The sequence below is a fragment of the Chlamydotis macqueenii genome, chromosome 11 (genome assembly GCF_036417535.1).
Source record: "Chlamydotis macqueenii isolate bChlMac1 chromosome 11, bChlMac1.mat, whole genome shotgun sequence".
NCBI lineage: Eukaryota > Metazoa > Chordata > Aves > Otidiformes > Otididae > Chlamydotis > Chlamydotis macqueenii.
In genome coordinates, this window is record NC_141566.1 from 21,739,167 (window position 1) to 21,764,905 (window position 25,739).

General features: G+C 57.9%; 2 protein-coding genes across 7 annotated transcripts in view; both read right to left on the bottom strand.

The window, feature by feature from the left end:
- Positions 1-6,656: 6,656 nt before the first annotated feature.
- LOC104473311 (transforming growth factor beta activator LRRC32) lies at positions 6,657-9,514 on the bottom strand. Its single transcript, XM_086756454.1, has 2 exons — positions 9,395-9,514; positions 6,657-8,660 (listed from the first exon to the last, which is right to left on the bottom strand). The coding sequence occupies exons 1-2, from the start codon at positions 9,512-9,514 to the stop codon at positions 6,726-6,728; spliced, it is 2,055 nt and encodes a 684-aa protein (XP_086612580.1). The 3' UTR covers positions 6,657-6,725.
- Positions 9,515-13,442: 3,928 nt separating this feature from the next.
- Positions 13,443-25,739, bottom strand: part of EDA (ectodysplasin A) — a 63,872-nt gene continuing 51,575 nt past the window's right edge. Inside the window, exons 3-8 of one of the 6 annotated variants that reach the window (XM_086756545.1) lie at positions 23,881-23,910; positions 20,840-21,019; positions 19,554-19,588; positions 19,100-19,151; positions 16,303-16,382; positions 13,443-14,637 (exon numbers count right to left, since the gene is read on the bottom strand). In XM_086756545.1, the coding sequence (XP_086612671.1) occupies positions 14,386-14,637; positions 16,303-16,382; positions 19,100-19,151; positions 19,554-19,588; positions 20,840-21,019; positions 23,881-23,910 (629 nt within the window). In that variant the 3' untranslated portion in view covers positions 13,443-14,385. Of the gene's footprint in view, positions 14,638-16,260; positions 16,392-19,099; positions 19,152-19,553; positions 19,589-20,839; positions 21,020-23,880; positions 23,911-25,739 lie in introns of all 6 variants that reach the window. The other 5 variants (XM_086756543.1, XM_086756542.1, XM_086756544.1 and 2 more) reach the window with 5 other exon arrangements.

Here is a 25,739-nt window from a genome sequence, read left to right on the forward strand (position 1 = left end):
GGCTGGTTTGGTGCGACGCTTCCGCGGCTCGCACGCGCTCCTCACAAGGTGGGTTTTTGGGAATCTTTCCTTTCCGTATGTGGAAAAACAAAAGTGCAGCCAAAAGTGAAGGCCGTCAGGAACCAGGCAGGCTGATGTTTTCCCACAGTGGGGGATGACATTTGGGAGACAAGTCCACCTGACACCACCTTCTTCTGGAAACAGCCACAGAAGACCTCTGCTCGTCGACTTTCGCTTTCTCCCTGGCCGTGCCACTTCCCTTCCCACTGGAAGGTGCTTTCCCTTGACAGGACACAATGGGGTGGCCGGTTTGCGTCCCCCCACGACCTCCCTTTGACTCGCTATCGTCTGCGCTCAAACGAGAACACGCCGCTTGGATTGCTGACCTTCCCGGACTGCTCCCTCGAGAGGAAAAGGCCAAGGCGCGTTGTGCCGGAGCAGCGGCCCATGAGGAAGGGTCCTGCTAGGAGAGCACTGGGGTCGCTCCCAAATCCCAAGCAGAGTTACAAGGGGCTTAATTAAAGGACAGAGAGAAAAGAGTCGCTGTGTTCAACGTTCCTGGAAGCAGCTGGCTCCAATCCCCCTGACCTCCCGCTCCGCGATGCCTGTGAATGGACACCAAAGGGCTCCATAGCTGGGGGAGGATTTTTCAGCAGGAGTAGGAAAGGTACAGGATGAAAGCGAATTCGCCGAGCTGCTCATCGGGGCACGCAGCTTGGACGTCTCTGCCGAGGGCACGTTGAGGCTGCGCTCTGGAAGTTCCTGGTATTTCTTCAGCATCCCACCTTCCCAGTCATGGCTTTTGCAGGTCCTCCTCTTACCTCGATCCGCAATCGGATACGACGTCCACGCTTCTCCCTTGCGCTGGCCCGCGCGCTCCCTTCGCTCTCACCCCTGAGGACCTTGGTGTTATGAAATCATGTTCTCTGTAACTTCCCCTTTCAGCCTTGGGCCCCAAGGGGGACACTGCGGGGAAATCTGAATGGCTTCGGGAGGGATTAGGAATTTTCTGACCAGGAAAAGCTGCTTTTGTCAGTGTTGGGAGGTGCCTGGGTGCTTTTTTTTTTGGGCATCATGTGCTCGGCAGGCAGAGGGAGGGCAGCGGTTCTTACCAAGCAAGGCAGCGGTTGCAATCCCGTGTGCTGGGCACGTCTAACCAGACACCTCCGTCTTCAGACTCCAGCCAGAGGGACGCAGGGGCTCCAGTGGCTTCCAGTCCCTCCTAGTTACAGTCACACCGGACTCCGTTGCAGCAGGTGTCCTGGAGCAGCTGCTTCGCTGGTTGTTGCTCCAAAATCTCCTGGTGCCACATCTCCACTGAGGCCTGAGGAGGTCTCGGTGGGAACGCGGGCTCTGCTGGCGATGCTAATCCTTCCGGCGTGATTTCAAACGCTGTCAGCTGCTTGGAGCAGCCCCACGCTGCCAAGAACAAGCGACCATCAGCACAATTTTGACCCTGCGGAGGATTTCAGACGGGAGGGCCAGGAAGGTCAGCACTCCCCTAATCTCTCCTGGGCGAGACACAAATGGTGGGCAAAGTGCAAGCCCACCTCTCTGTAGGTCTGCTGTTGCTATCTAGGTGAAGCTGCTTGCCAGCTGGGTGGCCCCAGTATATACTGGTTCAGGAGATGGGCGTGAGGGACGCCGACCCGCTGGGTGGGACACGGAGCATTGTCCTGTCCCTGCCCGAGGTCTTCAATCCAAAGAGGGGCCTGAGTGGGGTCAGAGCTTCCAAACCGAAGTGGACCCATGCCCTGCACAAGGCATGGTCAGGCCCAGAAAGGAGAGGGGATATTGCCACCTTCTGGCCGGTGGTTTTGCTCTGAAGGGCCACCACCTCCCCTTGGGGTCCCTGGAGAACCCGCTCTCGCCACGCTCCTGCCTGCCGTGTTGGTGCTGGCACAGCTCGCGCTGCAGCAAGGTGCTTTTTCCCCCCTGTTCACCACACTGCTTTGGGCAAGCTCCTCAAGGCGTGGATGGCGTCTTATTCTGGGAACTGGAGGATCTCAGGTGGGTTGCCATCGCCAGTACGTACTGGGGTTGGATGGCAGCCGGGGAGGCAAGAGCAGCTGGGTTCCCGGGGGTTCAGGAGAAGCCGTACGGAACGGCCAGGAAAAGCTGCTGGAGAGCGGGAATGCAGAGGGGACACAGGCGAGGACGGTCTGGTGTGTGGAGGCATCTCGTAGTGACGCCTGATGACGCCTCGAGCCTGCTGCCTCCTAGGAAAGGTGATTTTTACCAATCCCTCTTTGGAGAAAAGTTTTGCAATCATCAAGTAACACTGAAAAAAAAATAAAAAAAGAAAAAGGCTTCCTTTTAAAGCAAAAGCAATCCTTCCTTTGATGTAATTCCTCTTCTTAGCTCAGTCCTTGAAAGGACCATGGGGTAAGTGCTAAAAATACCCCTTCCCCTTCCACGGCGGGCTCTCTCGGGGGAGGAGGAGGGTGGGAGGGGATTCCCAGCCCGGGAGAAAGGCTTTCCCTGCCCAGCCTGCCCATGCCGGAGAGCCGCCGCGGGGAGAAGGTGCAGCCGCGCGGCCGGGGCTCGTCTGCGGGTGCTGAGCGGAGGGAAAGGCCAGCGGGGAGCGGGTCAGGAGCCCGGAGCGACACTGGGGAACATCACCCCCCCAAACTGCCTGCCTTCGGCTTCCAGGCCAAGGAGAGGCAGCTTTGCACGAGGATCTTCCAGGGGTTCCCCTGCCGCCAACGTGCCCCGTGTCCCCTCAAAGCCCCGGGCAACCTCACCGCTCCCCCGCCCCACGCTCACCTACCGAGCAACCTCGTGAGGAGCTGCATCCTTTTGCCCGGGAGGCTGCGACAGCACGGGGTTGCGGTGACGCAGGCGGTGATGGCGTGCTGTCATGTGGCCCCGACGTCTCGACGAGGAGGCAGGTCGCGCTCCCCAGCCAGCTCCCGCCACGTCCCGGGGCTTGTGGCCGGGACCCCTGTCCTGTCCTGGGCAGGTACCGGGGAGCATCGCGTCCCCTCGGAGGCTGGGGATGCCGGTGAGAGCCGCCCTGGGTGCCAGGTGACCGTCCTGCTGCGGGGGGCTGCTTTCCTTCCGCGAAACCGCCCTCCTTCCTCTTTCCGAGTAGCGATGGAGCCGGTGACCTCACCGCAGGATGGATACTGAGAAGCAGGCTGGTGGTGACTGCTGACGGGGACCTGCAAGGACTTGTTCCTGCCAGCTGATCTCCTCCGGAGCCGCTTACGCACGGCGCTGCCTTCCAGCTTCACCCGCAGCTTCGCCCCCTCGCCGCGAGGCTGCTCCCACGCATCCGCCTATGGAAACCCCAAAGCTGGGACCAGGGACCGCGGGTCTGCGCCTGCCTGGGGGTTCGAGCTGTCAGGAGACGGAGCACCTGGTGACACTTCATGTGCTCAGCGCACGCCAAGGCCGCCCAGCTCTGCGGCACGCCCCGTCCCCAGGGCCCTGCACCGGCCGGACTGGGGGCATCCAGCTGCAGAACATGTGTTGGCATCTGCCACCCCCCGCCATCTGCTCTTCCCCGGGGCCACCCCGGGCAGGCGACGCCACAGAAGGCAGCACGGGACGCTGTGGGGCAGGGGAGACGCTGGGAGCCGCAGTCCCCGCCTGCGCCCTGCCAGGGTCTCCTTGGGGCTAAGGTCTGCGTGCGGGAGGGCGGGTGGCAGGTCCCAGCCTGGCCGGAGCTCCACCAGAGAGGAAGAAAGTGTCATGAATAACATGCCCGGCCTGGCTAATGGGGCTGGAAATAGAAATAGCTGCCCGGGGAGTTTTGTTGAGTCACGCAGAAGAGGCTGTGGCAGAGAGCGATAATGGAAAGCAGCGGCGGCACGAACGGGGGGACACGCGGGGCAATGTCCGGAGGTGACACATGGGGACGGCCCGTGGCCACCAGCCTCCTGCCCCATCCCGAAGCCGCAGAGCAGCCGCCGCGGGAGCTCGGAGCGCGTAAAGGCCACCCTGTGCCAGGCTACGGTGAGAGGATGGCGGTTTAGGAGACCAACCTCAGTGAAAAAGAAAAGAAACGCTGCCTTCGGCGGCCGTGCTGCTCCCTGTGCACTCAGGTGGACTTACCCCAGCTCTTCCGCCTGCCGAAACCCGGGGCGGAGGGAGGGGAACAGCGTTCTGCGCGACGAGGGTTGCAACCTCGAGCACGTTGCCTCGCGTTACCTTGTACCGGAGCTGGGGGGTTTGGGTAACCCACGGACCAGGAGCGCTCCCGCCGCTCTGCCGGGCGGCGAGCGGGAAATCCGTCAGCGCCTGAAGCAGACGGAGCTCCGGCTCTCACATCCATGGAGAGAAAGGGAAAAAGGTTAAAAAAAAAAAAAATAATAATTCCCCTAATTCAAGTTATCTGCAGCCAAGGTAATTTCCACATGAGTTAGCAGAACAGCTGCTTGGAAATTCTGGATAAAAATCTATTTTTCTTTGAAAACGCAGATCCTGTGAAATGCGAAGGCTTTCCACTGGAAAGAATGAGTTTTGCTGGGTTTCTCAACTAGTTGTCTAGAAAATTTGTGAAGTCACACTATTTCAGCCACCACTGCTCTTTTTTGGACCAAAAGTTATACTCCCAGTGTCCTACAGCTTGACATGAAAATGCAACTTTTTTGGCATCATCGCTTTATTTGTTTGAACGTCAATATGCTACAGATCTTTCACCCTCATGTGGGATCAAGAAAGAGCCCGAGACGCCAAGAGATCCCTGGGGTACGGAGACAATTTCCCCTAAAATGGGGGAAGCTCAGGCTGAGGAGCAGTGCAGAACAGGCCAGAGCCCTCCCATTAACACCAGTCCAGGAGAAAACTTCGGGTGTCGTCAGCCCGCCATCCCCAAGTGCCACCGGCGCAGGAGGAGGAGGAGGATGGCAGGAGCCAGTGGAGCAGCGGCGCAAAGGGCAGGGTGCCTGACGGCAACGCGCCTGGAAAGTACGGCCGGGCAGGGGGTTTAAATGAGGAAGAGAGGCCACGCGAAATGCACCAGAAATACCCACCCGAGGCAAGGGCAGCGTCCCCGAGAGCGTCCCTGTAACGTCACCGAGCACCCGGGACGGGGAAGGAGGCCCTCACGGCTTTCGGGACGGGCTGAGCTTGCCTGCCTGCTCTCGTGGCGGGCACGCAGGAAAGTGTCCCTTGTGCCACCTGAGGGCAGGGGACCACCCGAGGAGAAGCACAGAGGTGACCGAGGCCCCGTCCCAAAGGTCCCCGCAGGGCAGCGGCACGCGGTGCCGGGCTCCCCCACTGCATCCCGGGCGCCGGGGCGGCCGGTCGCTCGCCGTGAGGACGCGCAGAGTGCCGCATCGAAGGGAAACCGAGGCGGGGATGGAAACCCGGGGTCGTCGGAGGTGCCGGGGTCCCGCGGGAGCTGGATGCCCGCCAAAGGCCGGGCAGCTGCGGCCCCGGCGGCAGCGCGGGCGGCGTGGGGAAGGCGCGCGCGTTACAGCAGAAACGCCCTTGGCTTCACGGTAAAACCACGATAAGCTTGAAAGGCGGAGAAAAAAAAAAAAGAAGAAAAGTGAAGTAATTGGGATTTTAAGTGACTTCCAAGCCCTCTCGCGCTCTCAGCCTCTAGCCCAGCAGGTGTGAGGGCAAGGAGGTGGCCCGGCCAGCTGGGGACTTTCGAGTGGAGCCAGAGAGACGTGAAACCCGAGGGGTTTCACCGCAGCCTTACCTCCCTCCTTCCCCAGGGCCGGCCCCGGCCTGTCGGGTGCTGGCTGGGCGCCCAGCTGCCATCCCCGGGGGTGCAGCACCCCTCTGCTGCGGGAAGCCGGGCACGCATCGCACCCGTCACGTCGCAACAACCGCCGTCCCGCCATCCTGCTCAGCACCTTCTCCTGCCCAGCCCCCCGCCCATATTAAACACCTGCTGCTTGGGCCGGATGCTTGGCGGTGCCGGCCGCACCCAGGACCGCGGCTCTGCCAGCAGTTACCCCCGCGATGGAGCCAACTTGGGAGTCCAGGAGCCGAGGGTGGAACGTCCTGCGCCCACCCCAAAGAGCCCGCGTCCCAGCATCGGCCAGGGACGGTACAAGACTGCTTTTCCTCTCCTCGCTGCCTCAGTGGGTGAGGACAGTGCAGATCTCCACCCCGCAGCGGTGCCCGGGATCATTTTAAGCCCTGCCATCTTCACAGCACCCTTCGGATGACAGCTTGGCAGGAAACGCGCGTAGGATCCAGCTGGAACCCTCTCCCACCCCGGTGCTGCGACCCACCGCTGCCAGAGCCGCCGACGGGCGCCATCCCCTGCCGCCGCCGCTCCCCAGGCCTTCGGGAGCAGGAGCAGGCGTTGAGCCGAGCTGTTAAACCCCATTTAAAGGCAGATGGGGGCTGCTGGGAGAGCTGTGGGACGCCCAGGTGGCACCAATGGAGACAATTCCCTTCCCACCAGCGTGATGGGCTGTGGGGGCAGATCAATCACAGCATCTCAGGCCTTGGTTTCTTGCCCTGGCTGGGGAGGATGTTTGGTGGGAGGGCAGAATCCCCCCACGATGGCTTCCAGAGCGTTTAGTGTCCCACAGGGGACGGAGTGATGGGGGGCACCTTCCTCCTCGAGGAGGAGAGGTGGCCCCGCGGCCACCTGGGCCCAGCCCAGAGCTCAGTGCCAAGCACGCTGCCTTTACCGGGTTTGTGAAACGCGCCAGTGAGGGGAGGAGGGCTAAAACACAACAATATTCATAATATCATTAATAATAATTAAGAGTTCTGACCGACCGCTACAGTCCCTGCTCCCCAGGGCCGGGCTACACTTTGGTGACGCCGTCTGCCGCCGTTGCCTCGGCCGGCTCCTCTCTTTGGGGCCGGCGGGGGACAACCCCCACCCTGTTCCCGAGGAGTCCCGCAGACCCCGGCCCCTTCCGCCCTTTCCTCAGCAGGCAGCACGCCCCGGCGCTGAGACCAAACAGGCTCATCACAACCACGAGCAGAGCCGGGGAGCTGGTGCCCCTGGGCCGCGGGCAGAGCCAGCGGGGACTGCCGGTTATCTTGGTGGAGACAGTCCTGCTCCCGTCCCGGTAGGCGCAGAGGGCTTGGTCCAGGTCCCGCACGCCCACGCCGGCCGCCCGCAGCGCGTCCAGCCAGGCCAGCGAGCAGCAGCTGAAGGGGTTTCCGGCCACGGAGACGTTCCTCAGGCTGCGGGACCAGCTCGCCAGCGCCGCTCTTTCCAATGTCGGCAGGTTGTTGTCGCGAACGTCCAGGCTTTCCAGCGCGGAGCAGAAAAGCCCCACGGGCAAAAGGCTCAGATTATTGCCCGAGACGTCCAGGACCTTGAGCGCGTGCAGGCAGGGGAGCTCGGCCTTGCTGTCGTCCATCCAGTTGCCCCTCAGAGAGAGCTTCTGCAGGGAGAGCTCCAGCCCCGCCAGCGCCGCCTTCGGCAGGAACAGGTCCTGGTTCCCCGACAGGTCGAGGGAGCGCAGCGGGGTCCGGCTGAAGGCGTAGGGCTGCAGCCTGGTGATGTTGTTCTTGCAAAGGCTCAGGTGCTTCAAGCGCGGCACGGCATAGAAGGGGGTGCAGGTGCGTCCCGGGGCTGGACCGTGGGACCCCCCTCCCCGATCGCTCCCCTGGCCCGCGCAAGGCTGGAGGCCGTTGGAGCCCAGGTCGATGGTTTCCAGCTGAGGCAGAGCCTCGAAGAACCAGCGTGGCAGCGCGTGGATGGCGTTGCTGTGGAGGTCCAGCCAGCGCAGGGAGAGGGCGGCACGCTCCGGCGGCTGCCCAGCCACGTCCCGGAGGCAGTTCATAGCCAGGCTGAGGCGGCGCAGGGAGCCCAGGCTCCGGAAGAAGGCGAGTGGGAAGAGCTGCAGCCGGTTGTTGCTGAGATCCAAGTCTGCGACACGCGTCAGACCACGCGCCGTATGCAAGCTCCTGTTAAACCTCGTCGTCTCCTCGTAGAGCGGCGCGAACTCCCCCGGCCGGCCTGAGCCCGGCAGCAGGGACGCGATGAGGTTGTTGGAGAGGTTCAAGTGCGTGAGGTGCCGGGCTGTGGGCAGCTCCGGGAAATGCAGGAGCCTGTTATGGCTCAAGTCGAGCACCTGGAGCAGGTGGGGCTGCGCTCCCTCCTCCGACACGAAGAGCTCCAGCGCGTTGCGGCTGAGATTTAACACGCGCAGCTGCGTGAGGCTGAAGCCAGAGATACAGTGGAGGGAATTCAATGCCAAGTTCACCACCTCCAGCTCTTCCAGAGCCTCGAAAGCTCCCTCCTCGATTTCCGTGATGTAGTTGTCGCTGAGGTTGAGCTCGCGCAGCCGCGGCGCGCTCTGGAACATCCCCGCCGGCAGCCTGGTCATCTTGTTCCCGGAGAGATCGAGCGTCCTCAGCCTGGTGAGGTTGCCCACGTACCAGCCTGCCATGTGGCTCTCCAGGTTGTTGGCCGACAGGTCCAGGACCTCAATGTTCCTGAGCAGGCGAAAGGCTCGCCCGTTCGCCAGGTAATTGCGGTCCAGGCGGTTCGATCCCAGCAGGAGGGAGCGCAGCTGGGGCAGCTGGGCCAGCGTGGTGTCTGACACAGCTTCCAGTCGGTTGAAGCAGACGTCCAGGTACTCCAGCTGCCCAAACGCCGGCACGGAGCCGCCCGACAGGTTTCGGATGAAGTTGTTGGAGAGCTCGAGGTACTTCACGCCTTGGCCGAGCTCCTCCGGGAACTCGCGCAGGCCGGTTCCTTTGCAAGACACCTTGGTGGGGCTCTGTGGAGAGAGAGGAGAAGCTGTCAGCCACAGCTCCAGCCAAACCAGCTGCTCTCCGGGAGGAGCAACACGGAAATGAGCACCGCTCCCCGCCTCCCAAACCTGGCATGGGAACGGGCCAGACCACCTAAAGCCACTGCTCGGAGACCAGAAGCCTGCCCCCAGGGTTGAGGTGAGCTTTTTGGGACACTGCTGACTTTTTTTTTTCTGATGGCATAAGGAGAAGACTCAGCCTCTGGATGCCTCCCATGCATCCCAGCAAGGAAGGTGCTGGTGGGGCTGACCCGGCTTCTGGAGAGCACTGGGACAGCCCTGGGACCGATCCAGAGCATCCCTGTCCTGTCCGGGCAGAAGGAGGACAGCATCCTGGTGGGCTCCACCTTCCCTCTCCCTCCAAACTGGTTTCCTCTGCCAATTTAGAGTCGGGAGCCTGGACGGGGAGCAGCTGGTTTCTGTCCCCCCCCCGCCGCGAACGTGGCGGCGGGGGGGGACAGAAACCAGCTGCTCCCCGTCCAGGCTCCATCCTGCCTCTTAGCAAGCATCGCGCGCCGACATCCCCATGGGATTGCTGGAAGGCGTCACCGGCACGGCACGGACACGGGAGCAGCTGGAAAATTGGCTCGGAGAGGGGAAAAAAGCTGAAAGCTGGGCAAGGTTGAGAGAGACGGGGGTCGGAGGGATGCTCGCAGCCCCGCTCGGATGCGGCGACGCCGCCGGGGCCATCCCGGCCTTACCTGGTGGCACGGCGTGGGTCCGGGCGTCACCTCCTCGTTAGGCTGGGCGTTGAGAACGGAGGGGAGCAGCCAGAGCAGCAAGCATCCTCTTTCAGCCAGCCGCTGTTCAAACAAGAGCATGGTGGGCCCCGTCCCGTCCCTCCGGCGCTCTCCGGCCGGGCAGGAGCCGGGGTCTCTGTATAAATAGGCTTCAGGATGGGATGGGGGAAGGAGATAACGCATGTGGGTGTTCGTAGCTACGGAAGTGGGAAAAACAGACAGCCGTAAGATTGCAGAGGGGGAAAAACAGTGCAGAAAGCCACCAGGAAGGGAAAGAGAAACGGCAGGACGGGGAGGAGGCCGGGCTGCACCGGCGCTCAGGTGATCGGCCGGACTGACCGCTGAAACAGGGCGCTGGGAGGCAGAGATGGTTCCTGGGAAAGCCGCAGGGTTTTGGGGGAGTTCCCCTGCTTGGCCCTGCTCTTCCTCCAGCTTCCTCTGCCCTGGGCCAGGGCCCGTTGGGTGGCTGGTGCCCAGGACCCCGGGAGCAGCCGGCCAGGGCTTCCCGGCCGTCCCAAACCAGGGACCAGGCTCCTGGGCATCACTGCGGGACGCCCGGCGCAGGTGAGCTCGTCCCACGAAGGCAAATTCCCCTTCCCACCCCCCGCAGCCCAGCCAGGGGGGACTCTCCCACAGCACCTGCCCCTCCTTGGGGAAACGACGGCTCCCTGGGCTTTGCCACCCGCTCCCAGCAGGATCTGGGAGCGGGCACCCCCCTCCTCCTCCTCCTCCTCTTCCTCCCCAGGAGCTCACTGTGCTGCAAGCGCTGGGCTCCTCGCTGCCACGTCCCCATGTCCCCGCCAGGCCCGGGGGTCGGCTGCTGGGTCACCTCCTCGCCTAGGGCAGCAAACGGGCCGGGACGTTCCCTGCGGCAGCTCCAGGCTCCGTCCTTCCAGGGATGTCTTGGTGGTGACACCTCTGCGTCCCCCGTCCCCGGGGATGCACTCCCCGCACGCTTCGCAGAGTGTTCTGCAAAACACACGCTTTCGGGGTTTTTGGCTCGCTGTGGCCCGCTGCCTTCCACCTGAAGGACCCCTGGGCTCTGCGTGATGACCCACGGAGGAGGCGGCCGGGAGCGCCGCCTTGCTCCAGGAACCCCGGCCGTCTCCTCCCCGCATCCCAAATTGCTGGGCATGGCCGGTGAAATCAGCTGAAAGTCCCCGATTTTCCTCAGGGACTTCTGTGGAGAATCCCTGGGCGTTTGCCTCCCAAGGCTGTGAACTCCCTTGGCAGGGGTGCCTGGCCGAGCCAGCCAGGTGTGGACCAAGCGCCGGCCAAGGCGCCCTGCGAATTCCCGGCCGCTTTTCACGGACCGTGCCGGAGGCAGAGCGAACCGCACGGGACCGGCACCAACGGGAAGAGGTTTGCTCCCCGAAGGATGGAGATGCTTTGCCTTTCAGCCGCGTCCCATCGCACGAGCGCAGTCCAGACACTTCCCAGAGAAACTCCTGGTTCGGCTGGGGAAGGAAGTCCCACCCAGCACACGGAGATGAGGAAAAAGCTTTATTTGCAAAGAAAATATTGACAACGTACATCAACTTACATCCCAACGTATATACAGTATGCATGCTTTATAAACAGAGGGTGTCTGGAATAGAGGGGTGGAAGCACAAACCGGCAGCAGCTCTGACAGGGAACGGCCGTGTCCCTTCCCACCACTCCTCTCCGTTACGCCCTCCCCGGGGGCCCCGAGGGGCTCCCCCCAGCCCGGAGTGAGGAACACGGGGTGGGTGGGGGTCAGGCTCCTCAGCGGGTGCAGCCGCGAGGCACGGCCGTGGTTGTCCCTTCCCCGTTCCCCAAGGTGCCGCCAGCCCGCAGCGAGCGGCAAGGACTCCCCGACGTCGCTCGGTCAGCGGAGGGACGACGGCCAAGGCCCCCGATGGGACAGGGGACGGCGGGGAGGCCACAACCGCTCACCTGGGTGGGAAAGGCGCTGGAGGGAAGCAAAGCTCGGGCAGGTTTGGGAGGGAGCCGTGACCTAAAGCCTGCACTGGAGGGGATCCTTCCCTCCGAAGGGGCCCTGGACACAGCAGGGAGCTGGCTTCCCTGGAAATCTTCTCCCTAGAGAGCCTGGCAGGGAGGAGGGTTTCGGACGACGCCTTACATACCGGTGAGCTGCTGGCTACGCTTCTGCAGCTGGAGTCCAGCCGACGGTTGGGCAGCAGAGCCAAGGCACGCGGGAAGGAGCAGGAGCAGCGAGTACTGCCGGAGGGGAAGCGCACGGGAAGCCAGCGGCGACCGCTCTCCTGGCCACCATCGCAGATGGCTTGTCTGTACACGAAGCTCTTCCTTCTCAGCTGCAAACTGAGATGCATCGAAACTCAAAGACGTTGGAGGGAAAGACTGGAGCAAGGCCCTGTTCCTGCTGCAGTTTGTTAAAACCTCCCGTACGCATCCTCCCCGCACTCCTCTGAGCTGCTTCCGGGCCTTTTCGGCTCCGGTTAAGAGGAAGAGGCACCAAGGATGGTGGGACACCATCGGGAGAAGATTCGTACAGAAGCTTCACACAACAGCCCGGGCAACCCGCAGCGTAACGCTTCACCAGTGAGAACTCGTGCGAGAGACAGCAAAGGGTTTCAAGTGTAAAAACTCTCCACAGCTGCTACGGGACCGGCGATCGGCCGCTCACCCCGAGCCGAACATGGCTCTCGGTACCAAGGCCACCTGCAGCCGGGTATTCCCCGCCTTCCAACTCCGCGTCTCCAGCTCGGCTACGGCGCGCTCGCGCTTCGGTGAAACGTGAGCATCTGAAAAAGCCCGTTGGCACCTTCCGCGGCTCGCGCTGCCGGAGGAACCGCTCCCTTCCGCTCTCCTCCCGCATCCCAAGCACGTGCCAGAGAGGGGCTCAACAGCGATGAGCGGGGCTCGGACCGGGAGCAGGGCACAGCCAGAGTCAGGGGCAAACTGCAGACCCTGCCCGTGGGGGCCGGGGAACGCAAACTCCGTCCCCCGTGCTCTCCCAAGCCATCGTGGTATTGACGCTCGCCCTACGTCTTGCTGTTCGGGCTGTATTCTAAAAAAAAATTGTTAACGATTTGCTTCGTGTGTTCTCACTGCACACAGCCGTCCCCATCCATCCTTGTCAGAGGGACACGTCCTTCTTCATCCGTTTTAGAGGAAATAAACCACAAAGGCCAGCGAAGTGCCCCTCAGGCTCTCGCTAGTCCAGCGTGGTAAGGCTAGAAAGGAGGAGAACATATTGAAAAAGAAAGAGCAGGCCATTTTTCATGCAGTTATTCTACAAACGGCACGCCTCCTGTGAATAGCGAGGCTGTGGCCAAAGCTGGGTGCCCCCGAGAAATATTTATCTCCCAATAACTGCAATACTTGGCAAGGGAGGTCGCTCTCTGCGGACGGGGAAAAGCGACGGGGCCAGGAACGCTGCAGCCAGGGTGGACCCCTCCGCGGCGCCGGGACACGTCCGCTCCCGCGTCCCCGCAGGTGACGGCCCCGAGCCACCCCTGCTCGGAGATGGAGCTCACCACCGCCACCTCGGCTCGGGACTTGGCCCGTTTGCTACGCAGGCTGAAACTTCACTGCGCTCTCGGAAAAAAAAACCCAAACAACGCACGCTCTGAAAAGAAATCCAGTTAAAAAAAACCCAACAGGACCAAGCGCAAACCGAGGCACGACACGAAAGAGCAATTAGCGCTCCGGCTCTTCCTCAGCTCCAGCACATCTTATAGCCCCGCGTCTCCCCAGCGGAGGGGAGGTCACGGGAGAGGGTTGCTCAAGAAGCCAAAAGAAACAATAGCGTCCCAGCTCCCTGTTAGTCACCAGAAATCGAGTTATGACTAGACTCGGCAGGGCTCAGAGAAAAGAAAAAGTGGTGACTTCATGCTGGACCAGGCTTTTTAAACACCGTTTTTTTTTTTTTTGCTAGAGATTCCATCACCACTCATTAAGAGTATTGTAGGTAGAAGGGTGCCAAAAGGGAAGGGGTGGGGGGAGGAAGGACGAAAAGCACATCTGAAAGGAGGAGAGTTGCTAGTAAAACAGAAAAAAAAAATTCCTGTTTGAATAATTTTATTCTTAAACATGACAAACTTCTTCAGAGTGTTTTCACAAGTACTTGTGTCTGCTCTACGCGGCTCGGTGCAGCCTGTAGAAATGTGGTCTGGTTTGCAAAATATTAATTAAAAAGACAAAAACCCCCGACAAAACACGGATTGCTGTAACAGCAGCATACGTTAAGGCAGCCCCCGTTAGGGCAAGGCACGCCTCTGGGGCAATGGCAGGAGCTGAAAGTAGCAGAGGCTCTGAACCGGACTGGTCGTTTTCTCTGGGACGCGGCGGCGGGGGAGCGCGGGGGCGGCCTCCCGCCTGCTAAGCCTGCTCTGGCGCGGATTCCGCTCCCTCTCGCACTCACTGCTTTTGCAGCCTGCTCCCAGGCTCTGGCTAGAGGCACCGCGCCTTCCTCGCTCGCGCTCCTGAGGATGAACGTAAACACCACCGACCCCGTCTTATTCACCTCCCTTCGCGCCCCGCGGCCGTTCCAGTTCGAACTGGGAAGGCGGAAAACCAGAAACCCCCCTTTCTTGCTTTCGTTAGCCTGCAGAAGCAGGAGTGCCTGGGCAGGACAACCCGGACACCAGTCCGTCTTCTCCCGCGACCGCCCGGGATGCTCTCGCTAGTGCAACGTAAAAGCAGAGACCCACGCCACTCTCAGCAAGCCTCGTGTGAAGATCACAGAGCAGAGTATCAGTGCAGTAATACTGGGAATACTGGGACAAGGCAGACACAACGGCCTTTCTTCCTCGCAACGCTTCTTCATCCAAGTCTCCACGCCAGTCACAGAAGACAATTGTGCTTCCTGCATTCACATATAGGAATAAATAGCTCTGGATCAGTTTTCTTGATGGCCGGATTACAGAACCCCCTGAAATACTGATACGCTTATGAACAGCAGCACTGTGCAGTTCTGTGAGCATCCTTGGGCGTGCCAAGTTCATTTAGGACGCCGGCGCATCTCCTAGGCGTATGGCCCCAAAGAAAGTTGTGTGCTTGCTCATGTTGATGGAGATGTCAGCGTGGACCATCTTCACAGCGATCTTCTGCCTGGCTTTGAGGAGGCAGACCCCAGCTGTGTAGCAGGTGTTGAAGTTGGTCTTGCCGGTCTCAATACTCCGAGTGCATTGCAGAAAGGGCTTCTCATCCACCACCACCTCATAGCTGGCGAAATCGGTGAAGTTTATGTAGTATACCTGACGTGAAGCAGGAAGGAGAGAGATATTAGGGAGCATATTTGTGCGCCAGGAACAAGCCCACATTCCTCTCGGTGTGCGTGTATATGTGCCCTCTGCTAACGATCCCTTCCTTGGCCCCGGGACGCCTGTGTTCGTGGGAAGTTGACTTGTTCAAGGCAGAAAGAACCCAAGCCAACCAAACATGAGGAAGCTCTGCACTCCACTTCGCACTAACGTGAGCATGCAAGTGTTCGTGAATCCACGTAGCCAAGGCTGAGCTACGAATCCTCACGTTAGACCCTGCTTGTTACTGGAAAAATGACAAACTTGCACAGGCCTAGTCGCAAAAACGTGTAGGCAACCCTAACTGCTACCAACAGCTTTTCATCCAACAGACAGACAGAAATAGTTGAACTGAAGTCCTCTTTCACTTACCTGGCCAGTCCTGCTTTCTGGGTCCCATGGGCCTCCTTTAGTGTTGACATCAAAAATGCCCTAAGATGTGCTGGGAGCTGCCGCCTTTGTACCTGGACTTGAGGTGCTTGCAGAGGCATAAGCCACTACAGGGAAGACACTCTCCCAACCTCCACAGCTCGGAAGTAAATGCCCTGACAGTGTCTGTACTGGTTTAACTCTTAGATCTATTGCCCAAGTCCCCGTGACTCTGTTGCTCGTTACTTAACCGTCTCCCATGCACTGATTCTGAAGAACTGCGAGATGCGTGAGAAAGACCCGTCCAAGGAGAAGTCAGGCCCACGGAGCTGCTTCTTCCTGACAGAAGAAAACCAGCCATTTCGGATGCATCTCCCAGTTCTTAGTCTACTCCCTGCGATCACAGAAGCTACTCAAGACTGCGTTATCTTTTTCCTTGATGGGCTAGAAACGACAAGGGCTTCAGAGGCACAATGTTGTGGCCAGCAATTAGCACTAAGTGCTCAGGAAACAATTACACTTTGGCCCCTGTAGTTACTTTTCCTGTCCCCATCCAGACCAGACCTGTAACCGGTTCCATGGAAGAAGCTAAGCTGACGTTCATAGCTCACTTTAGCTTGGCAGAGGCCCAGAGGGGCGGCCAACTGAGCAACCATGGGCAGGAGGTCGCACCAGAAGCAAGGTGGGTGCCATCCCACCGCACAATGCAGTTGCTGGTGCATCGTGTCGGTCTGGAGCTACACAAAGAAGGCGGAGGCAAAACGGGAGTTACCTGGGCTGGGGTTTGGCCAAGAGAGCCCTACGCTTACAAAGAGCGACATGGCTTCGCACTGATCACGAGCTGTCAGGGTTTTGGTCTTGGCTTTTAAAGCACAGAGCCTAGCGTCCCGCTGGGATGCCTGTTCTGCAAGGAGGTTTAGGTGGGCTGGTGAATGACCGCACAGACTATATGGAGGATGTGGGATCTGGCCGGGCGTCTGCGCCTGTGTTTTGGTAACTAATTGCTCGCAGTTGGTGTCATGGCGAAACGTGCGACCTTGCACTTCGAAACGCTAAGGTCTTCCTCCGACACACATCTCCTAGAGCACGAAGCAGTTAAAAGTACATACAAGTTCTTGGCATTCGCTAGTTGTCTGGAGCCCTCTCGTGGTTCATGCAAGGCTTCCATTGGAACTCAAGAATAGGAGTTAGGCCTAGGACCGTACTCACTTCTACCTGACTATAGATGAAGTATGTGCCGTCCACCAGTACCTCCAGCTCCCCACTGCGGGCATGCAGCTTAAACACCTTGGGGTTCATAGTGATGCGAGACCAGTCATTGAGAACTCCACCTGAAAGATCTCAGTATGAGAAAACGGCAGTCACTCAGTACCCGTCAGGATGAAAAGCGCAGGAGCACAGAAATACAGTGACATTGCAAGGTTTCATACACAACGGCTGGCACAGTTGAGAAGTCAAGTAATGCAGTAAGAAAATCCCAGAATTAAAGAATTAAATTGGTTTGGACTCCTCTCTACAGCTCCAATTGCACCGTCGCTTGCTGGGGGACACCTGTTTCGTTCGGGGCACAGCACAACTGATTCACATCTCCACTTGTCCTCGTCAGGAGTAGCTCTCCTCATCCCTGAAAATCGGCGTTCAGCCTTTTGTACTACCCTGCACTCATGCCCAGCGCTGGATACGGACTAGCTTGCCTCCTCCTGACGCTAAGCTGAGCTTATTATCGTATCTGAGTGTTCTACAGGCCTGAAATCACGTTCCCGTCAAAAGCAAGTGCCACTCCAGAGCAAGGATGCTCCGGCACGTGCAGATCAATGCCTGCACTGTACGGCACTGGCTAAGTTTTCCTAACTCACCTGAGAGGCCGAGGGCTGGTTTTTCCCACTGTTTTCGCATGTTCAGCCACAGATCCCAACTGACGTATCACAGCTGTGACTACAACAGCACTTCTCCAGGCACCTCCTGAAGAGCACCTGTTCACAGCCCTGGTAAAGGCTTTGTGAGTGGTGACTTCCCTGGCATCGCGGAAAAAACCCGGCAGCAGAGGCAGGACCAGGTCCAGTTCTCCAAGAAAGATCCTCAGCTGACATTCCGCAGCCGTGAGACCATTAGATCTCTCCCTCTACTTTCCATCTCATTCATTCCCCCACACACCTCCCCACCCAGTTTTCACACCAAACAAAGTGGAGCCTCAACAGACGGTGTGCTGAAGACTACATCAACAGGTACGTCCTTGAGGACCTCAGCAAGGCTAGGATGCCAACGGTAATTCCTGTCCTCATGGGAATGAGCCTACACGTGGCCAATCTGTCTGCCCCCCTCCTCATGCTGCTGGTCTGGAAGATGTTCTCAGCAGAACTGTCATGACACAGCCTTCATCCTCACTTTAAGCCTTGGCATCACCCCTAGAAGAAAACTAGTCCCTGTGGTAAAACAGATGACAGCACGATGGAAAAAATCGTGTGCAACTACGGGTCTACACCATCTCTCAGGGCACGTAAGCACGTGGAGGCCAACTTAGGGTGACACAATCGATTTTAATTCTGGTATTCCTTGACTTCAACATTCTTGACTCTGCAGCTAGCATCATTTTAACACGTACTTTGTCATTACATTTCCTAAGGTTTTTGAAAGCCAACATAACAACAAAGCATGAAATTGCATCACATCCCAACACATTAACCCCTAACTGGGGTCCTCAGCATGGTCAGGGGTTCACAGGTCCACCACCCAGCCCTCTGGGAATAACTGCCGACGTGAGCAGACCTCCGTCCTCTGGACGCACCAACGAGCAGGTCCAGAGGACGCCCTTCGCTACGCGCCCAGGACAGAGCCATTCTCTGTAGGTGCCTTGCTTCATCAGACACAACCCTTTTCCTCCTCATCTTCACCCGCCTCTCAGCTCGCTGCCCCCAGCTGCAAACCGGCCAAGCTGTGCGCTGTGCCGGCTGTCAGCTGGCCAGCGTTCCCGGCTCACAGCGTTCCCGGCTCACAGCGCCGAGCCTTCCCGAGCAGCGGGGAAGGAACTCACAGGGCAGTTCCCACTCTCAGAGAGCAGCGTGCGCTCTGTGAACGTACCGGCTTCCCGTTAATGAAGAGATAATTGCTTCTTGAATGTGAGCAAAACAGCATCTTTTCCCTCGCGTTGTTCTTGGGAGCGGCCGGTTTTCTGGTGTTTTGGGGAGTTTCCCCCGCCCCACCGTAAGCATACTTCCACAACCATGAGAGATTTCAGCTCCCGCAGCTCACGTCTGCTGCACCTCGGGGTGCAGGACGGGGTACGGACACGGGGGCTCAGGCAGGGGACGAGAGGGCCCCGCTCCTCGCCGGCAGAGCCAGGCAGGGCGAGCAGGGAGGCAGCGGCTCAGGAATGAGGCCCAGCTGTTGGCAAGAGGAGCAGGAACTTGAGCAGGAATTGGACAGGGAGGAGGAGAAGCGAGGAGCTGCCTGCGGACGTGAAACAGCTCGGCAGGACTCGAGCCCAGAGGCAGCGGAGATGGCAGGGGCAGAGGTGCACAGGGGAGCGCAGAGGCTGCGTGCTGCAGCGTAACGCGGGAGGAGCTAGCGGCTGCGCACCTCTGCGTCCTCACACTACAGCTGCGCCTTCCCCTGCCACAGATTACTGGGAAAACCGGAGAAGAACACAGGCTAACGGGGCTGAGACAGGAAGGGGATACACCAAGGACCGAGAACAGAAGAGAGGGGGAAAGGCGGCTGGCCATGGAGGCGCTGAGGAGAACTGACGGTACAGCAGCAGCTTGGAGGAGGCAAAACAGACCTGCAGGTCGATGAGAACAGCGGTTCAGCGGGACAGGATTGCTGGGATGTACAGGATAATCTGGGAGATAAACAGAAGCGCAGGGGAAACGGGGATGGAGACTCAAGAGAAGACTCCTCTAGTGGGGTCTGGGCAGGGCAGCCTGTCTCAGGGAGGCCGAGGGCAGGGATAACCAGGGACCCGTGCTAGAGTGTGGACTTGGACCCAGACACGCGGCTACGGGTGCAGGACAGGCTGTTTCAGTAACTGTCAATATCAGGAGATCCTTACCATTCTTCACTTGGATTGCCGAGCCCTGGCCTTGGAGGTGGACCACAGCTGGCTGCAAAGGAGACCAGAGGGATTTAAAATTACTGGGAAAACACCGCGGCATTTCACAGTCACTCGACACACCTCCGCAGCACTGCTGGCCAGTACAGAGGCACCATAGCACCCTGAGACCATGAATGCTTTTCATGAACGAAATAAAGATCAGAGCAGCTGAGAACAGCGTGTCTCTCAGTAGCGAAGAGGTGAGAAGCCCACGCCAGGTTCTCACGGCTCGCTCCTGAGCGGTAAGAAGGGTGAGCGCAGGCAGCCGCTCTGTGCGGCTACGGTCAGCACACGCAGGAAGGCGTGGGTATTTTTGGAGCCAAGCTGAACACGGCGTTAGAGAACACAGCCGGTAATGTTCACAGAAATCCAGCCGGAGCTGGGTTTTTCCCTTGAAAGGAGATCAACCAACCTGGGTGTCTCTGGAGCCGGCCTTGTCTGTGGCACCTGCAAAATGCAATGGCACATCGTTGAAGAGGAAACTCGAGAGCTGCAGTAAACACTCCTATCAGCAAAACTCCTCTTGCCCCACAATAACCATTAAACGCCATTTTTAACAGGAGGAGGACAGTACCAGCAGTATGGAGTGAAGCTTAAAAAGTACATGAACAAGAAAAAACATTCATCCTACTTTTCCCTATTTCATCCCCGCATTTCTAACACCATCAAAATTCCCCGACGTGATCCAACCCGCACCCACTAAAGGGCAAACCCCACCACCCTCCTCCTGATCGGCGGCGGCCCCGCAGCCCCTGGGCTGCAAAGATCCCAGGTTTGGCCCTGCAGTTGCACTCGTTGCAGTCAGGCTACGCGCTGGAACTGCTTTGCTCCCAGCGCCAAATCTCTGCGAAAGGGGAGACGCCGGCGGGCAGCGCTGAGGACCTCGTGCTGCTCCTGGCCCCTGCTCCGGCAGCTTCTGAGATTAAACTGAGAAGTCAACCAAGTTTTCCTTTGAGAGCGATGCCAGCTATAGGGTAATAGTCTCCATTTCCCTGAAGATACGTTTTTTTTTAATACTAGATTGTATTAAACAACGCTGCCGTGAACTTCCGCTAATCTGCATTTTAAAGTTTCTAAGTTCAAGGATTTTAACAAAATAATTGGCATGTGACTCTGCGGAGAAACAATATGGTGCAGAAAACAAAGGAAAATGAAACCAAGAGCTGCAGAAGAAAAACATATTTTCATCTGGCTGGCACGGGGGCAAGCTGCCTCGGCTCGTGCCGCTCCTTGCCCCCTGGCTTAGGGGCTGTGCTAAGTGTCAGCCCTCCCGGTCCCGGTGCAAAGCTCGGCTTTGCGTCAGCTTAAGAGGAATGGAAGCAACACCGAGGCACTGCCGGGAGGAGCCACCTTGCAGCCGGTTTGTGCACACAGAAATTGTTCACCAGCGGGCTTCAGCAGGATGCTTGAAAGCAACGGAGGCTCCGCAGGTCTTTGCTGCTCCTTCTCCGTCGCTCCCGCTGCGCAGCCCACGGAGCTGCTGCTCCTCCCGTCCCGCCACGGGCGCAAGGACGAGCCCGGGAATGCCCGAGTCCTACACAAGGATGCTGCACCATCGCCTTCGGACCCTGCACTGTTCTCAACACAGAAACCTGGAGCTTTTTTTGTTTATTTGCACGGCAGCGGTGCCGCCGGGGCGTCTCCTGCACAGCGCCGGCTCGCAAAGGCTCTGAGGAGAGAAGGGGACAAGCCGGTTACCTGAGGGGCCCTGCAGTCCAGGCGGTCCCTGAGGGCCCGGCGGGCCAGGGGGGCCGGGCGGTCCCATCACGGTTGTGCCGGGAATCCCCGGGATGCCGGGAATGCCGGGGGGACCCTGGGGGCCAGGAGGACCTGGTGGCCCTTGGGGACCGTTGGGCCCGGGAGGACCAGCCTTTTTACCTGAAAAACAGAAGGTCAGACGTTAGCTCCTCCGCACACGGGATGGCCTTTTACCTACAGGAAAGCTTTGTGAACGAGGAAAGGTGAAGTTTGTGGATGGCTTGTTGCTGGCTGGAGGGCAGGGACGAGGAGCAGCACCCAACCGGCTGGGGTGGAGGTCCCACAGCTCCGCACCTTGAAGGAGCAGGTCAGGACCAGGCAGAAGCAGGTCAGGACCAGGCAGAAGCAGGTCACCACCTTCCAGATTCCTTCTGGCACGTGTAATTATATTTAAATAGTCACATGGACTCTCCACAGCCTCCCAAGCCATGGAGGCTCGGACGGTCTCTGCCCCAGAGCTCTGGGCCTGGCCACCCCGCTCCGGGCACGGGGCTGGGAGGTCCCGCAGCCCTCAAAGGCAGCGCGCTGGAGAGCTGGGCGCACCCCTCCAGCAAGGCTGGGACGCTGCCATTGACCCACCGCACGCCGCCACGCAGGGCCGTGAAAGCTGGGGTACTGACAGTCGAGACGAACCGCTCCGCAGCTTCGCGGTTTTCCGCTTTTGGACGGAAAACAGTCGCGATCTTTTCCACCTGCGTACAATGCCCAGGGCTCGGTCTCCGGTCTGAGGGAGAGAGGTGCCTCCAGAGGGCAGATCAGAGCTGAACTCCAGCTCCTCTCCACCAGCCGCCGGGCGCCCAGGGCGAGGGATGCAGGAGGCATCCTCACCAGGATGCACCCAAGGGCACGGAATTAAACACTTTTTAGATGGCAGCAGCGGTGAGGCTATGAAATAACGGTTACTGGAATGGTTTCTGAGTGCGTTTCTGTACTTGCTTCCCTACTAAATATCCACCTTTGTCCTGGAACAAAACTTTAAGGAAAACCCCGTCTATTTTAATTAGCACAGAAGTGAAAATCTCTAGGTGGCCACTAGCCACCAGCACATGGACATCGGCGTGGGACAACTGTGCGGTGCAGCTTCAACGTGCGGAACACCAAGTTAAAGTAGCACCGGTGAGGAAAGCAGTACTGGTATCCTATAAAAACGGGGCGAAGGCTTCGGGGACAAATCATCCGCAGCAGTATTTCTGCCTTCCTCTAACCCAGCAATCCTCCTCCTCCTCGGGTTAATGATGTGCTTTGGAAATTATCTCCTTGAACCAAACCCCTGCCCTTCTTCCCCTAAAGCAGACGTACTAAATCCTCCTCGCTGACATCCCCTCCGCTCCAGGCCATGCGAAGGAAGGATCCGACGCCGGCAGTCAGGAATCCCGCTGCTGTCACTCCTTGCTTTCCTTCCCGAGAGGGATACCCAGCACAGCTGGTTTAACTAATCTGTCTCAGAACTCTGCTCTGCTACTAAACGAGCTGCTAGTTCAGCAGGAAAACAATTGCACGTAATTCCGACGCCGCACAGGGACACTCATTTTCTGTGCAATCCTGCTCCTTCAAGTAATTTCAACGACTTTTCTGCCTTAATGGAACCTTGCTTATTAAGGTTCAAGGCACAAAAGGCACAAAACAGACATTCAGTGAGTCTAAAGCTCCCAGTTCCTCCTCTGGCCGAGGGCAGCCCAGCCCCAGCGGGAGCAGCTTTCCGGGGAGGGTCTCCAGCACCCGGGCCGCAGCGTGCCAAGCCCCCGTCTGCAGCTGCGCGCGGCGGCAGGCTCCAAAACGCAAAGAGGGCAGAACCAGCGACTTGTCCTTAATTGCCATTCGCCAAACAATATGGTCTAACTCTAAAAAAAATGAGATGTGACAATACCATAAAATTCGACTATTTTAAACAGTGCTCCAGCTGTATACAATCCAGCTCCAGGAGATCCTCCCGCTACCCCAGCCTTGCTCGGAATACCACAGCCATCATTTGTTATTAGTTCAGCTGATTCAACGCGCGTTTAGGGTTTCAGCGTTTTGTTAGGACATACTTCTCAGACATTAAATTTTATGCTCCTTTTGAGGGTAAACATAAAGCAAGTTTCTGACCGTGGCCTGTCTCAGCCTCGCAGCCTACCACCTGTTGCGCGCACGCAGCGCAGTTTTTAAAACGCGCACAGAATGTTTTGAGGATGACAAGGAGCAAAAACGCGTAATCTGACTGAGTTTCCCTGAAACCAAGAACGCAGCATGCTTTTGAGGCAAAGTTTGCAAAGCAACTCCAATCCTTTGCTCAGGTTCGGGTATGACCGTAAGCGTTCCCCAGGCGTCCCACGCAGAGAGGAACGGCACCAGACACCCCACAGAAACGCAGGGCTGCCTCCCGAGTAACCCGAGTCACAACCGCTCCTTGGTACGCTTCTTAAAAAACACCCCATTACCCCATTCCTCAAGGAAGCAGCTTGAGGAACACAAGAAAGCCAGAGAAGGTACCCGTGGGCTGACCGACACTCAGAAGGGACACATACAATACCACTTCCGAGGCTAACACACACCCCGAAGTGAGACGCAGAGCGTATCCACGTTGACTTGGACGGTCTGAAGGAGACCCCAACCTGCAGCAAGACGCGCGGCAGGAGAAACGAAAGCTAAAGCTGTGCCGGCAGAGACGGCGTGGCAAACAGCGAGTGGCTCCCCGTGGCTGGTATGTGGCTCGACTCCACTCAACTATTCAATTATAGCATCTTCAGAATTACTTCCATGCAATGTAATTAACTTCCTGTAGCTTTTAAGGAAGGCTCTAACGAGCGCCGATGGTTGCCCGCCGCCGCTGGGTCATGCAGTCATGCGACGGCAATGCGGAAGGGCTCATGGTCTGTGTTGTGGGACCACGCGCCACGTTAATCCCAGCCCTTGGTTTCTCCTTCACGTTGGCCAAAGAAAATTCACAGCTGGGTAGCACAGGCACGGAAAGGGAAACGAAATGAAAACTCAAAACTTACCCTTTTTCTTGTTTTTAACTGAACTTGGACCTACAAAGAAAAAAAAAAAAAAGAAAACTCATGAAATTCAGTGATCGTCTTAGAAAATCCCCACTGCCACCACCACCCACCGGCCCAGAGGGTGCCTCTCCAGAGCCGGAGCAAAACTGGCAACAAATCCTGTAAGCCAAAGAGGTCGAGCTTTCCATTTTCTACAAACAATCGCTATGCAGGTGTAGCGATTTTACTGGGACCCAGACCTGCTTTCCCTCTCTCAAACCAGCACCCCGTGGCTGGTGTAACACCAGCGGGCGAGTTTTGGTGGGCACCTCTCCCCCATATGCAAAGATGAGTTGAACTGTCTGTTCGTGGCCAAGGCAAAGCTCAGGTGACAGATGCTCTTCACCCTGGAGCCAGAGCTTTACTCTCAGAGACCAGCTGAGGTCCAGCTCTGCTGAACACGGCTCAGTTTTGCCCAGAGATTTGCCGTACGTACCCCCTGAAGTCGCTGACAAAAGTACGGCACGTCGAACATTCAGACAGCAGAAATCCTGAGACTCAACAGAAACCACTTCAAAATACGACCTCTACACAGCAAATTATTTTTCAAGTGGACAACGGACGCGTTTGTGGTCTACACAGCCCTACATGGATTTTCTCTGTTAGCTGGAAACCACCAAGCTTAACATTTGAAGCTGACGGACTTCACTGCCCGATGAGGACAGCGGAGGTGGTGCCCAGAGAGGTGGTGGATGCCCCGTCCCTGGAAACATTCCAGGCCAGGTTGGATGGGGCTCTGAGCAACCTGATCCGGTTGGAGATGTCCCTGCTCCTGGCAGGGGGGTTGGGCTGGGTGGGCTTTAACGGTCCCTTCCCACCCAAACCGTTCTGTGACGCAGCGAGGACAGGTTAGAAGGAAGTTAGCGCGACTCAGCTCTCAGCTGAGAGCAGTCACTCAAATACTTGTGAGCCAAGTTGTTTAAAAATGATAATAAAATACTAAAAAAAAAAACCCAAAAGCAAAGAATGAGAACGAGCTGGCTAACTCAGACAATGGGAATACAAGCCTCCCCAGCAAGATGTGAAAATTTTTATAGCGAAGCTGAGAAACGAGATGACTTTTTGAGCAGAAGCTGAAGTGTGAAACATGTTCCATTGCTTCCTCAAAAATTAATCATGGACGGGAATGAACTGCAAAAACCTCCAACATTCCCTCGCTGTTCATCAGCGAAACCCCTCTAAAATCCGGGTTTAAGCACAAGCCAGGGGCTGAAATCACCTTTAACTGGGACACGCTTATAACGAACAGAAGGTAACGAAGTTGCTCTGAGTCAGGAGGGGCAGAGAAAGCCAAACCGCCAGTTAGGGCGGAAGGGCCACGCTCCCACGGCTGGATGGAAAGGCGAGAGAAGAACCGGAGAAATGCCCAGTAACCTTGCTTTCAACAGGAATATTAAATTTGCATATGTTATGCTGCTGGTCATGGGGAAATTACGGTATTATATTATATATATATTATTAATTAATATATTAGTTTTATAATTTCCTATTTTTTTAATCTCCACCAGCCCTCATCTCAGGCACCAGCTAGTCAACAACATTTTCAATGAAGAGAAAAAAATTGTCTGGGGCACATCATTTAAAAAAACCAACGCGACCGCAGCCAGCAAAAGGCGAGCGCCGTGTACGCGTCGCTTCAGCCCTCGCAGTCACGAGAGTTTATTTCATGTTATAGAGATCACACCATCAGCGCTATAACCAGAGTGAAAGTACAAATAGCTGCGGCGAGCCAAACACATTCGCCGTGGATGGAACCAATTAGCTTCAAAGATGAATGGGAGGAATGAGAACCACATGCGACGTCAATGTTCGCAGTCTAT

Coding starts and splice junctions, on each gene's coding strand:
- LOC104473311 (XM_086756454.1), bottom strand. CDS start 9,514: ATGCTCTTGTTTGAACAGCGGCTGGCTGAAAGAGGATGCTTGCTGCTC. Junction 8,661..9,394: donor GACCCACGCCGTGCCACCAG/GTAAGGCCGGGA, acceptor CTCTCTCCACAG/AGCCCCACCAAGGTGTCTTG.